Raw genomic sequence first — 13,460 nt, forward strand, 5'->3', positions numbered from 1 at the left:
TCGCAAGTGGCTTTGGTGGCGCTCTGGTCCCTTGAGAGCAGCCACGCTAGGGAGCGTGGACACTGGAAAGCAGGGGGAGGGGGCTGTGCCCGCCTCCGAGTGACCGCGGCAGGCGTGGGAAGCTGGGTGAAGGCGGTGCGGGGGGTCGGCAAAGGGCCAGTCCTGGGTGTTCGGGGGTGAGCGGAGCCCACTGGCTGTCACACTGAGGGTGCTCCTGGCATAGCAAGGGCTGGGGGACTAGAGATGATGGCTGGGCACCCGGCCCATAGGGCCCCTGCAGACGGCAGGCGCTGGGTGGGGCCGCGGCAGAGCGGGGGTGGGCGCTGACCGCTGGCGGGTCGCGGGCCCGCAGCTGCACCACCCGTCCCAGGGCTTCCGCTTCGGCACCGTGCGGGAGAGCAGCGCCGAGGCCTACATCAAGAAGAGCTTCCCCGAGATGCACGCGCACATGCGGCGCCACAGCGCGCCCACCACGCCCCGCGGCGTCGCCATGCTCACGTGAGGCGGGGGGCGGGGCGGTGGGGCGCCCCCGCCGGGGCGGCCGCTCACCCCTCCCCTGACCCCTGCAGGAGCGACCCCCCGAAGCTCAACGCCTTCATCATGGACAAGTCGCTCCTGGACTACGAGGTCTCCATCGACGCCGACTGCAGACTGCTCACCGTGGGCAAGCCCTTCGCCATCGAGGGTGAGGGGCCTCTGGGACCAGCGATCCTGGGGCGGCGGGGAGCCACTGAGGGCTGGGGAGCGAGGCGAGGGTATGGTTCGCCAGGAGCTGTGTCCAGCTGGCCCCAACTTGTCCCCCCCAGGCTACGGCATCGGACTCCCCCAGAACTCGCCGCTCACCTCCATCCTGTCGGAGTTCATCAGCCACTACAAGTCCTCTGGCTTCATGGACCTGCTGCATGACAAGTGGTACAAGATGGTGCCTTGTGGGAAGCGCGTGTTCGCTGTCACAGAGGTGGGGCAGGGCCCGGGACACAGGGTGGGGTAGGTGTGGGGGCCCTGAGCCTGCGTGGGCCTCGACTGAGGTGGCCAGACCCCTCCTCACTCCAAGGTGTATTTGTTTTTTGTGCATTTGTGTTCATCCTTCAAAACCCCAGCTCCAGTGCCCCTTTCTCCATGACACCTTGCTCCAGAACAAGGAGCCCGACCTACCCAGGCAGACACAGCCCCCCAAACCATCTTTGGCCCAACCTCTGTGCCCCGCCAGGCCAGGGCTCCACAAGGGTCTGCCCTGACCGTGAGATGCTCACGCCTGTGTTCCACCTGCCACAGACCCTCCAGATGGGCATCTACCACTTCTCGGGGCTCTTTGTGTTGCTCTGCCTGGGGCTGGGCAGCGCCCTGCTCAGCTCGCTGGGTGAGCACGTCTGCTACCACTTGGCACTGCCTTGCATCCGAAGGGCCAACAGGCTGCAGTACTGGCTGCACACGAGCCAGGTGAGGGGCGGCTGGTGGCCGGCGGGCACGGGCAGCCTGCTCACCCGACCCGACCCTGCCCAGCCTCCGTTTGGTTCACAGAGAATCCACCGTGCCCTCAACATGGAGCGGCCGGATGCGCAGGAGCCCCAACCGAGGTGCGGGGCCCCGGAGTCGCTCTCACCCCGCCAGCTCCGACAACCGCCCTCGGGTCAGCCACTTAGACCTCCGCCTCCATGTCCCTTCCCGGAGGGCTGGACTGCTTGGTCCACACCTCCCACCACCAGGGCCTCCTCAGGGACCCTGACCCGAGGGCAGAGCAGGGCCGTGGGTGAGGCGTGGCTGCCCTTTTCTCAGGGAACACTGCTCCAGCCCCATCCATGCTCCGTCTTCAGGGGTCCGGAGGAACAAGGGGACACGCCAGTCGCCCCCGCGGGCCCCGGAGGCTGGACACGGGTGCGGCGGGCCGTGGTGAGGGAGCGTCGCGTGCGCTTTCTGCTGGAGCCGGCCGTGGCCGCTGCTGCACCCACCGGGGACACGGACGCGGAGGAGCCTGGGCCGACCGAAGACCCCGCCTGGCTCTGCTCCAACGGCCAGCCGCCCGCTGCCCACGGGCTCGCGGGTGAGCTGGAGGAGCTGGAGCGGCACATCGCTGGCGCAAGGGCGCGGCTCCGTCGAGCGCTGCGGCGGCGCGGCGAGCTCCTGACCCAGCTCCGGGGCGGCACCTGCGATCGCCCGCTGCGCCTGCTCCAGACCTGCGCGGAAGCGGCCGCCCCGTGACGCCTCCACCAACAGCGAGGGCGGGGGCCCCGCCCCGCCCACTTGGCCCTGAAGGGGGTGGAGCCCGCGCCAGAGCATGCGCAGAAGCCAACCCCAGCCCCGCGCACATGGAGACGCTAACCTGATGCTGTCAACAGACAGTTTATTCTATGTACAAACACCATTTCGTACACGGCAATTAAACAGACGGAATGAGCACTCCGCAGTCCTCACTGAGTCACTTGGATTGGCCTGAGGCCCTTTCCCACCCCGACAGGGTTGGACCCCAGCGCCTGGCTACTGCTTTCAATGTTGGCGCGCTCAGCCATCCCGTGCCACAGGCACCAGCCCTGCCCTCACCGGACCCCAGCCCTGGTGTGTGCACACACGCGCACACGTGTGGGGGCAGGGGCCATGAAAAAGGCACTGTGCACTACGAGCACCAGCCTAGGGGCTGGGACAGCGACCACAACCCCCGCCCATGTTCACCTGGCTCAGAGTCCTGCCAGACTCTGCCCCCAAGTACAGCTGGCTCAGTGCAGACTGTCACCAACCCCTTCCAGAACCTTCCGTGGAGTCCCCACCCCCATCTCCTGCCCTGGTTTATCTGCCTGCCTTGATTTGCTGGCTGAAGGAGCCCACCATAAACTAACAGGGACAGGCCAAGGGCAGGCCCCAAACCCAGGAGAGAGGAGCCCATCCCTGGGCAAACCAGATGGAAGCTGACACAAAGCAGGCTGGGCAGTCCCCAGACACCGGTGACAACCTCCCTGACCCTGAGGGCCCCAGCCAGGTCACATCCGGCCAGCCTGGATAGCCAGGGACAGAGGCGCTCAGCTGCCAAGGGCTCAGGAGCCAACCTCAGAGAGCGTGTCTGCTGGGGTCGTGGACTCGGGGCTGGGCCCACGCACCCCAGCAGCCAGAGGGGCTGTGTTAGGTGCTGAGGAGTCGCTTGGGGGGACACTGTCCTGGGGGAGCTGGGGGCCTCGAGGGAGCCCCCCACCTGGGCTCAGGGAGCCGGCTGCCCGCCTCTCCAGGAGGGAGGCGCTCAGGCCGGACAGGAAGGAGGCATCTGTGATGATGGCAGCCGTCTCTGCCATCCAACCCAGGTCGCCACTGGCTGCCGCAGCCACCGAGGCTGCCGCAGCCACCAGAGAGCTGGGCGCCTCGCCCACAGGTCCCGAAACCCCGCCAGCCCCCGGCGAGGCAGGGCCCAGGGCGGGGGCCTGGCCGGCGGGGGTGGCGGCGGCGGCGGCCGGGGTGCCCCCGTTGTTGTTGAGGTCGTCTGGCAGCGCCGTGGGGGTGCCGGGGCCCAGCGGTGGCGCCTGCAGCAGCATCTCCTGGATCCGGATCTGCTGCAGGATGGCGGGCAGCTCGTAGTGGTGGAAGAAGTAGATCATGGAATGCTGGGGGCAGGGGGCACAGATCAGGCGCTGCCCAGGGCCCACCTGCCATGGGCGGCCCTGGGAGCCAGGGGCCTCACCTGGATGAAGAGCCAGGAGGTGACCAGGGCCAGGCTGCTGTACTGCCCGTTGAAGCGGTAGTGGTATGCGTAGAAGGCGAAGTGGTACAGGTAGAAGAACCTGTGAGGGCCACGGTGAGCACCCCTGCCGGAGCCCACCCGGCCCCCCGCACCCTGCCACCCGGCAGCACTCACCGCAGCCAGTGCCTCTTGCTGGTGTTGGTGTGGCAGCAGATGGCGTCGTACTGGTCAGCCAGCCACACGATGAGGATGATGTAGAAGGCGGTGGTGGTGTCGTTGAAGAACTCCGACATGATGGCCTCCATCCCTGCGGGAAGCCACGGTTAGGTGCACCCAGCAAGGAGGCTGGGGCCTTGGAGAGGGGTTGTGGGGGGCGGGCAGAGGGGTCCTCACCCACAAGGGCCAGGATGACGGTCAGCAGGGGCGCTGCAGGGAAGGCGATGGCCATGTTCATCTCCAGCATCTGCAGGAGGTCCACTGCGGGCAGAGGGTGGCGGCGGGCAGACCCGGTGAGGCGGCCTCGGGGTGGGGGGTGGGGCAGGGGGCCACGGGGGCCGGGGGCTGAGCCCGCCCTCCATTCGGCGGGTGGGGAGACTCACCAATGAAGACGAAGATCTGGTGGTGGGAGTAGCGCAGCAGCATGGACACACTCAGCGTCTGCGGAGAGGCCGCGTGAGGCCGGGGAGGGCGGCCCGCCCTGCGCCCCCTGCCCGCCCCGCCCCGCGCACTCACAAAGATGACCATGATGACGAAGGCGGCCAGATAGGACGTGCGGGCCATCCACATGCTCACGAAGCGGTAGTGCTCGCCCGACACCACGTTTCGCAGGAAGCCTGGGAGGGGCGGGCGGGGGCGGGGGGGGGGCTGTGAGCACCATCGCCCATCACCCAGGACGCCCCAGTCCCCAGACCCGGTCCTGGACGCACCCTTGTTCTCCTCATTCTCTGCCAGGCCCTTCACGCTGGACATGAGAATGTCGTCGTAGCCCAGGAACTCAGCTAGCAACAGGCGGCTGAAACGGTCCCCGAAGCACTGGTCCCGCGTGGGGTCTGTGGGTGGCATGCGATGGGGGTGTGTCTGGTAAGGCCCCCGGTGGCCTGTCGCCCCACCGGAGCAGTGCCGGGACCATACATCTACAGGGGATGGAGCAGGGACGGCCCCCAGACCTCGGTTTCAAGTGCTCCTGGGTCACCCCCACTCAGGCCCCCTCCCAGGTGACTCACCCAGGGTGACCACCATGACCGGGATGCTGAGCCGCTGCCGTGTGGCCTGCGACAGGCGCAAGAAGCCGTACTCCAGCGAGTACTCCACGATGTACTCATCCTGTGGCCACACTGTGGGCGGGGCGGGCATGACCTGTCAGTCGGCGGGACCCTGCCGAGCCGCCTGCCCTCCTTCGGAGGGCCCCAGGGCACAGAGCGGGACCAGGCAGAAAGACCTGGGGCCAGACCCGTCTCCCTTAGCCCCATGTGCTCCTGACAGTGGGGTGGCGGCTCCCCAGGGGATCCCGTCTGGCGTCTTGGCAGCACGCACCTTTCGAGGGCGTCTCGGGGAAGGGGAACTCCTGGCTGTCGTTCAAGGCCTCGGGGCCCCCTGGCGGCTTGAACACCTTGGGCTCGATGTCCAGCTCAAACTGCAGGGCAGTGGGAGGTGGGGTGTCCAGCACTGGGGGCTTTGGCCCACACCCGTCCCACTGCCTGAGAGGACACGCACTCCTCCCTGGCCACTGTGCCCGAGCAGCCTCCACCTGCCACATCCCACCAACACCAGGCTCCTGCCGACAGGACCCCGCCTCTGACTGCACCAGCGTGCCCTCCCTGTGGGCCCCTCATCCACCCCAGCCGAGCCTCCCGGGACCCATCAGCACCCAGAGCGAGGCCAAGCCCCTGCAGGTAACAGTCCGCTCAGCCAGCTCACCTGGATGGAGCGGTTCCCCAGCATCTCCATGGTCAGCTCTTCCTCCTCCTCTTCTTCCTCCAGCTCCAGGCCGCGGGGGGCTGCGGCCAGGCCAGGGAAGCTGCTGCGGCCGGCAGCGCAGAACTGCAGGAAGACGGGCGCGCGGCTGGAGTTCCGCTGCACCTCCACGCGCAGCACGCCCTCCCGCGGCCAGTGGTCGCGCACGTGCTCCAGGCAGTTGATGGGCGAGCGGGAGAAGACCACGTGGATGTAGGCGAGGACGAAGAGCACGAACAGCGCCTGGGGCGGGGCGGTCAGGGAAGCCTGAGCTGCTGGGGGGCTCCTGAGCCCTTCCCAGCAGCCCTGGGGGCATCCCGGTGCAAGGGCCTGGCCCTGTCCCGGCTGATCCGGGAGACCCTCTGGGGCACATATGAAACCCCCACCGTGGAAGAGGCCACCTGACAGGGGTCCAGCAGAGCACATGGCTACACCAATTGACTGCTCCCATCCTGGGAGGTCCAGCCCAGGTGCTGCCACCCCGCACCACCTGCTGCCCCCAACGGGCCAGTCCGGCCACCTCATACTCTGCCTTGTCCTCAGAGGACCCCTGACCTCACTGGCTAAAAACAGCCTCCCTCACCCGCCCGGCACCCTCTGCGCCCCTCCCTCGCTGGCAGGGCCAGCTGGAACTGCAGAGACACAGCCAGCATGAGCACGCTGGGCCTGCGCGCCCCGCCTCTGAGCCGTGGTTTTCCCATCAGTAAAAGTGGGACAGCAAAGGTCTGACCTGAGTGGCTCTGTTCCCAGGGAACACTGGGCCAAGTCTGTGGACATCTGTGGTTGTCTCGCCGGGAGTGCTCCTGGCATCAAGGGTGCAAGGCCAGCCCCCAGTGCCCAGCATGGTCCCCACAGAGAACCGCCAGCCTGATGTTAGAAGTGCCCACAGGGACCTTGCTCTACATTGTGACCCAGCCCCTTCCATTTGGCTGAAAGTATGTCTATGAGACCCTTTACCTGGGTCTATGTAATAGGGACACCGTCCTCCTCAAGGGCCCACCTCAGCCGCTGGGGGTCCTACTTTTTGTGGGGACCCTGTTGGCTGACTGTTGCCCGCCTAGACTAAACGTTGGGTCCAGAGTATCACCCCTGCGAGTCCTACCTACTCCCCTCCTCCTTGAAGAAAGGGCCCAGCTGACCCAATGTGGCATCCGCTTTCCCAGAAAAGGTGGGTGTCAGGCAGCCGGTGACCCCAGTGGCTGCTCAGCCAGAGACCGGAGTGACCCCTCAGCTAGGCCAGCACAGCCTCCGGCCACTCCAGCTCCCACACCAAATGCCTGCTCTCCTAGTCCAAATGACTAGCTCCCTGTGTGGTCCAAACCACAGCTTAAAAAGCCAGGATCATAGAGACACCAGCCCCATGCTCTGTTGTGGACATTAATGCAGGATGGTGGCGAGCTGCCCATGGGGGCCACCAGCACCCCACCCCTTCCATGCCCTGCCTGGAGCCCTGGCCGGTGGTGCCAACGCCGGCCGTGGGCCACCTGGCCTTCCCTCTGGAGTCTGCCTTGCAGACTGGGCCAAGACCACGTCGGTAAGGCACCCACATGCATCCTGGCCCGACCACAGGGTGGGATGAGGCCCTGCCTCTGAGCACACGGATGCGCGCCTGGATTCAGCCACACCTGAAGCTGCAGGCACCCAACTCCCCAGCTGCCTGAGCACCAAAAGTGCCACAGAGGGAAGAAGACGAGGGCATCGCTGAGAGCTCAACAGACAGATGTCGGAGCCCCTGGGCCCCCAGGTCTCAGTACAGACATAGACCAGAACAGACTTGGGGCTCTGCCAGGGGAGGAGGGGGCTGCGGAGACAGCATGGAAGGCCAGACCAGCCTCCCACCGGCCACCCTGCACCCCGGCCCCTCTCCCCATCTTGGCGTCTGGGGACCGCTGAGCTGGTGCTGGCAAGTCGTGAAGTCTGGGGACCCACAGAGGAGGCAGGAAGTTGGTCAAGTGGCCGACCTGCAACCCGCTCTCGACGCCCTGGGGCTGGCCGTCACCCCAAGCACCTCCTCCGCCAGCATCGGCCCCCTCCCTGCAGGTGAGGGACCCGAGCAGCTGGGCGATGTCAGCACCCCAGGCCCTCCCTGGTGGGACTCTGATAGGAACCTAAAAGCTGTTTCTAAACCCTTCCTTCAGACCTGACAGGCGGCAGCTGGGACCACCCCTCTGCTCAGGAACCCAGAACCCTGGAGCCCCGCCAGCTCCTTTCTGGGCCCACATCTGAATGAGTCCCTATTCTTGGAGGGACCCAGGCCATCACCAGTCCTTCCTGAGTGGCACTCTGGGCTGAAAACTCTGCCACCTGAGGGAGGATGGGAAGGAGGCTCATGTACGGGTTCTTGCTGTGGGTAGTAGCGCTGGCTGTGACTTTGCCACTAACCCTAGTGAGGTGACCTGAGTTAGGTCACATTCCCCCATGAGGCTCAGAGGAGGGAGCGCTGGGGTGGGGGCTGGTGGAAGGTCCCAAGGACGGGGAGAGCCCCAAGAAAAGAGGAAGCAGAAAGAGAGGGCTGAGTGGGAGTTCCTGGAGTCGGGATCACCGGCCACCTCAGGGGTGAGGTTCGTGCCTTCCGAGGGAAGTCACATATATGGGGGCGGGGCTGGAGTGCAGCTTAAGGGGTGAATCTCAAGAGATCGCGCCGGGTCTAGACCTCCGGGTGGGAGGGGTTCGCTGTCCTGGGCGGGGTCGGGGTCAGAGGTCGCAGGCCAGAGGGGGAGCGTCCTGCCGCTGAGGTCAAGGGTCGGTGGTCGGGGCCGCGGTCACCTTGAGCAACACGAAGAACTCGAAGAGACGGCGGAAGGCGGGTGGGAAGAGCCGCGAGTAGGTCACAGCCATTTTGAAGAAGAGCGCGTGGAAGAGCCGGTCGCGCACGTTGATGAGCGGGTTGGGGTTGAGGTTAGGGGTGCGGGGCCCGCGCGCGGGGGCCGGGCCTCCGCCGCCGCCACCGCCGTTGGGCCCGGGCCCCGGGGCCCCGGGCGCCGCGTGCTCCGACATGCCGCCCAGCGTCGCGCCCTAACGGCCCGCGGGTCCTCGAGGGCGCCTCCCGGCCGCCATCAGCACTCCTCGCCGCCGCGATACTCACGGCTGCCCGGCCGCCGCCGCCATCTTCCGCCTCCGCGGCCCTGATGACGCCAGCGAGTCGCCGCGCCGGCAAGAGCGGTCCCCCTCCGCCCGCGAGGGACGCTGGGATGTCGGCGGCCGGCCCACGGCGGCCCCGCCCCGTCGCCCGACCGCGCCGGGGGCGGGGCTGCGTCTGGCCCGGTGTTTTGCATATCGCTCCCCCCAGAATCCTCAGCGGCCGCGAGGGCGCGCTTGGGCGGTGAAATTGGTCAACATCTGCGTGTTTTTACGTGACCAAAGACATTTAAGTAAGTGCGACGGTAGGAGATGTTCCCTGACGTGGCGCTTTGGCCAGCGAGGCCGAGTGAAAGGCTAGGTCGGATCACTCCAACTCACTCCAACTATAAAGTAACGTTTTTTGTGGCCTTTAAATACTCCGCGGAGAAAACGTTTTACGTGCTCACTTTGGAAGCCGCTGCGGGCCCCCACGCGGTCCCCTGTGACGCCACGGCGCCCCCTGGCGTGCTCCGGGGCGACTTCGCCTCCACCAGGGGCCCCTTGACGCAACAGGGCGCCGGCGTGCCCCCGCCTCTCCCCTCAGCGCGGAGGTCGCCACTTGGCCGGACCTCCAGCCGCTTGCCGCGCCCGGAGCCAGCGACAGCGCCGGCTGGTGACGGGCAGTTGCGGAGTATGCTGTCGCGTGAGAGGAGAGAGGCTGGCCGAGCCGCGTTTTGCAGCCGAGGAGCCATCGCCTTCGTCATTTGCTCTCTCCCCTACGCTTGTCGCGAGTCGTAGTTCTTTTGCCATCCCCAATACACCCATCTTTGCTGGCTCTTCCTGCCGTGAATGGGGGGGTCGTTCAGGCGGATCGGCTCCCACCTCCTGGGGCCGCAGGTGTGCGTCTGCCACGTGCCACCCGCGAGCTCTTGGCCCGTGTGGGACGACAGTGGACAGGACTCTGCGAAGCAAACGGAGCGGCCCTGAAAAGTGTCTGGGACCCTGGATCCGGGGTAGGAGCCCTCAGACCCGCAGTCATGCGCCCCTCTTGGCTGCCCTGGCACATGCCCCTCCCCCCTCCATCTTTCAAAGCCCAGGGTGCTTCCTAGCAGCCAAGGAGGTAACAGGACCCAACACTCATTATATGCCAGGTGCTTCCGCCGCGCCCTCCAACTCCAGACACAAAGAAGGGGAGACGGGAGGCTTGGAGCAGGACACTGAGCGGATGCCCTGGAGCAGGACAGTAGACATGCAGGACTGCTGTAGACGCGTTCAGGGAAATAAGCCAGCGCCAGGTGTTGGGGACCCAGCGGTGGCCACACAGGCCAGGTCCCTGCCCTCACAGAGCTCTAGGACCAACATGGCAAACAGACAAGAAGGTGTCTGGTCTGATTCCTGATGGTGAGTGTCCGTCCCATCGTGAGGGGCGCAGATAACACGTCTGAGAAAGGCGGGAGTGGGGGCGGGGTGGGTGCTGGCTCTTCTGAATTGGATTGGGCCATCGGGGAGGGAGGTGACTTCAGCTGTGACCTGGAGGCTGAGAGAACCTTCCAGACCTACGTGCTGACTTTCATAATCCTGGGAGCCCGACACCCTGAGCGTATGGACAGACCGGTTCTTGCTCCCGCGACGGGAGGCTGACGTCATTCTTTTTCTGCTTCATAGAGAGCGCCCTGCACGGGCCTGGCAGATAATAGGAGCCTACTTGATAAATGCTCACTCTCGAAATCATTGTGGATCATCCCTCGGATCACTTGTTAGTTGCAAAGGGAGGTAAAGATAGGCTTTCCTGGTGGAGAGGCCCGCGGAGGTTGACCCTTGGTCTGGGAGCACGCTTAGCTCCACTGTGGGCGGAGCTGTGAGTCTCTGCTGTCTCCAGGGAGGCCAAACGCAGCACCCACAGGGCTCCCCAGCAGGGAAATGCGGCCAGTTCGACCGAGGAGTGGAATTTTAAACTTGATTCCTTTGTATTAGAGTCGCGCATGTCAAAAAGCCCCTGCGGCAGCGGCTGCTGTCCCTTGCGGCGCACCTAGCGCTCCCTCTCACGTGGCAGGCACACAGCGCCCCAGCGCGGCTTCGCCACGCCCCAAACGGCTCCTCCGGCCCCTGGACAGCTGCCTGGCCTTCTCGGAAAAAGGACCAGCGGTGGGAGACAGTTCTAAATCTAAACCAGGGGAAATAGAGGTGGACCAATGCCACACTGCCTTTCTGGGGACAGCCGGTAACTTGGAAGCTGTGCTGGATTCTGGGGCAAGCCGTGGGTGTGTCTGCCGAGGGCGCTTGGGCAGGAGCCGGCTGGGGCCGGTTGAGAGTCACGTAGGGGTGGGAGGTGCTCAGGTGCTGGAAGGGGTGTGAAGGAACCAGACAGAGCCTCAGGCAGAGAGCACGGCAGGAGCAAAGCCACCTGCTTAGATTGGATCTCCGAGGTGGCTGCCGGGCAGGGCCCTCTCCGCACCTGCGGCCCCCTGCGCCCAGCCACCAAGACCCCTGGGCCCAGCCACCCTGGGCAGTGCCTGAGGCCTCTGCGGCCCCAGCCCTGCAGACCCCCGGGGGTCTATGGCAGATGGGTGAGTGCCACAGAGTCAAGGGCACAGGGCAGGGGCAGAGGCCCCAGAATCCTTGTGAGGTTTTCCTGGCCAAGGCCAGAATTCCTAGGATTGTGACCTGTGTTGCCTCAACAGCCCTTATCTCAGCTTTGCAGACAGGAGGGAGTAACTTCGCAACTTCACCCAGTTACACTGTCAGGTGGGGGGAAGGGAATTGAACTCAGGCTCCAAGGTTGGGGCGCCGGGGTAGGAGACTGACATAGATCCACACAATTCCACCCTCCTGAGGAGCTTGGGCGGGTCCCTGACCCAAGCACACCCTGTTGTGCTGTGTTGGCTTTCTGGTGCTTCACAGGTGTTGTGTTTTTTTTTGTTGTTGTTGTTGTTTTTTTACCAAGGATGGTAAGACCCCCCCCAGCAGCACAAAAGTTAGAGCCCGCCTTATCTCAAGGCTCGCTTTATGGGGGTGCGGACCCTACCCCGCAGCGTCCCCAAGGTGCGCATTCTGAGCTGCCGGAACTCTGGGATTGTGAATTCCAGGACGTCTGGATTTCTGGGGTTCCGGGAGGTGGAGAAGCTATACCGGGGGTCGGCAAATGGCTTTCTGGGAAAGGCCAGAGAGTCCCACAGTAACAGCAAGGCTGACGTTAACGGCCAGTCGGCCGACCAGCTGGGCGCCAAAGAAACTTTGGACACTGAAATGTGGAAAACATGATTTCCACGCTTTGTGGGATAGTTTTCTTTTGATTCTTTTCAACCACTTAAAAATATAAAAACCATTCTGAGCTCTCGGGACACACACACACCCACACCGAGGCAGCGTCTGGACCTGGGCCGTGGGTCAAGAACAGCCTTCGCCAGGAGAAATATAAGACAAACTACACACATAACTTTCAGCTTCCCGGTAGCCACATTAAAAGAACCAAAAGAGAACAGTTTTGCTAACAAGTTTCCCGTAACTCAGTATTTCAAAAATACGGCCGTTTCAACAGGTGATCGATGTGAAAAGTGACGGAAGGCGTATTTTACATCTTTTTCTGTACCACGTCTTGGAAATCCGGCCTCTTTCCCGCTCACGGCCAGCCCAGTTCCGTCACTCAAGCATCCTCGAAGAACTCACCTGCACCCGGACAGGTAAGTTCGAACAACTTACGCTGGAGAGGGACACGCTCACGTCCCTCCAGGTTGTTCCAAATACACCCAGTCGTTTTCCAAAACTGGGATCCAGGGTCAGCGTTCGTCTTCAACCAGACACTTGTCAAATGTGTCAAACTCCTACTCGTGCTTCAAAACCCCACCTCCCATGCCCCCTCTTATATGCCAGGTCTCCTTGAACCCTTTAGTGGAGCTCCTACTCCCCCTCCAGGTTTAAACACCCTAGGCCCCACTTTCTGTCCAGAAACTCTGTGCCTTGCTCTGTCTTCCCAGAGATGGGCAGGGCCAGAGCTAAGGTGTCCGGGGGCGTCCAGTTTCACCTAGCAAGGGACTGGCTCAGACGTCCTGTCAGGGAGCTTTTGATGAACGGATAGGTGTGTGAATAAATAAACGAATGACCGAGTTACTGCGTAAGTGAACTCATTCATCCTGTTTTTCATTCATTTACTGATTTACCTGTACAAGCGGACATCACCTCTTGAGCGCCACCTGTGTGCCTGGCCTGGCACTTACCGCGGCCCCGGCCCTACCTCCAGGGTATCTCCACAGTGTCTCCAGCCTACCTGACTGATCTCTGCAGGCTCTCAACCAGACGGTCCCTCCAGGTGTTTGCACCTTTTGTTCCGCGGGGAATACTCATCCCTTTCGGACTGGCAGACTCCTACTCAGCCATCGAAGCCCCAGCTCCAATGGCCCCCGTCTCCTCCAAACCCCTGGTTCCCGTGTCCCTCACCCAGCTGTGGGATTTCCCGGGAGTGGGGCTAGACTGGGAAGCGCCTCTAAGTGGAAGAGAGGGGTCCTCATTCGTGCCTCGAGGGAACTGGGGGGTTCCACCCAACAATTCCCCCTCTTCCATCATCTGGGCAGAAGGGGAAACTGAGACCCAGAAAGGGTGAAAGAGCCACCTGGGGGCTCCCAGCAGGGAGCAGGCGAGTGGAGCCCCTGCCCTCCCTGCCTCAGTGTCCCTGCGGGCCCCCGGGGATGGGGCGCTCCGCCGGGGCGGGGGGTCCGCGGCGGCCTAGGGGGCTCAGGAAGTCGGCGGCCGCAGGAATCCGGCGCGTCGCGGCCTTATAAGGACATGTGCG

General features: G+C 64.2%; 2 protein-coding genes and 1 long non-coding RNA gene across 4 annotated transcripts in view; 1 reads left to right on the top strand and 2 right to left on the bottom strand.

The window, feature by feature from the left end:
* GRIN3B (glutamate ionotropic receptor NMDA type subunit 3B) overlaps nt 1–2,397 on the top strand; it is a 7,557-nt gene extending 5,160 nt beyond the window's left edge. Inside the window, exons 4-7 of the mRNA XM_039838996.1 lie at nt 270–498; nt 570–685; nt 807–958; nt 1,276–2,397. Of these exons, the coding sequence (XP_039694930.1) occupies nt 270–498; nt 570–685; nt 807–958; nt 1,276–2,199 (1,421 nt within the window). The 3' untranslated portion in view covers nt 2,200–2,397. The remainder of the gene's footprint in view (nt 1–269; nt 499–569; nt 686–806; nt 959–1,275) is intronic.
* On the bottom strand, nt 2,325–8,783 carry TMEM259 (transmembrane protein 259). Of its 2 annotated transcripts, none has more exons than XM_039839050.1 (11): nt 8,381–8,783; nt 5,579–5,857; nt 5,195–5,294; nt 4,885–4,995; nt 4,588–4,710; nt 4,394–4,494; nt 4,261–4,318; nt 4,055–4,135; nt 3,836–3,968; nt 3,662–3,761; nt 2,325–3,584 (listed from the first exon to the last, which is right to left on the bottom strand). In XM_039839050.1, the coding sequence occupies exons 1-11, from the start codon at nt 8,609–8,611 to the stop codon at nt 3,027–3,029; spliced, it is 1,875 nt and encodes a 624-aa protein (XP_039694984.1). In that variant the 5' UTR covers nt 8,612–8,783; the 3' UTR covers nt 2,325–3,026. The 2 variants fall into 2 exon arrangements, with proteins under 2 accessions (XP_039694984.1, XP_039694983.1); XM_039839049.1 differs by having other exon boundaries at nt 4,055–4,138; nt 8,381–8,611.
* Nucleotides 8,784–12,111: 3,328 nt separating this feature from the next.
* LOC120583683 (uncharacterized) lies at nt 12,112–13,398 on the bottom strand. Its single transcript, XR_005647845.1, has 2 exons — nt 12,939–13,398; nt 12,112–12,340 (listed from the first exon to the last, which is right to left on the bottom strand). It is a non-coding gene; the product is annotated as an uncharacterized LOC120583683 (long non-coding RNA).
* Between the last annotated feature and the right edge of the window lie 62 nt (nt 13,399–13,460).

This window comes from Pteropus medius, unplaced genomic scaffold (assembly GCF_902729225.1).
Source record: "Pteropus medius unplaced genomic scaffold, Ma_sr-lr_union100, whole genome shotgun sequence".
NCBI classification, from domain to species: Eukaryota; Metazoa; Chordata; class Mammalia; order Chiroptera; family Pteropodidae; genus Pteropus; species Pteropus medius.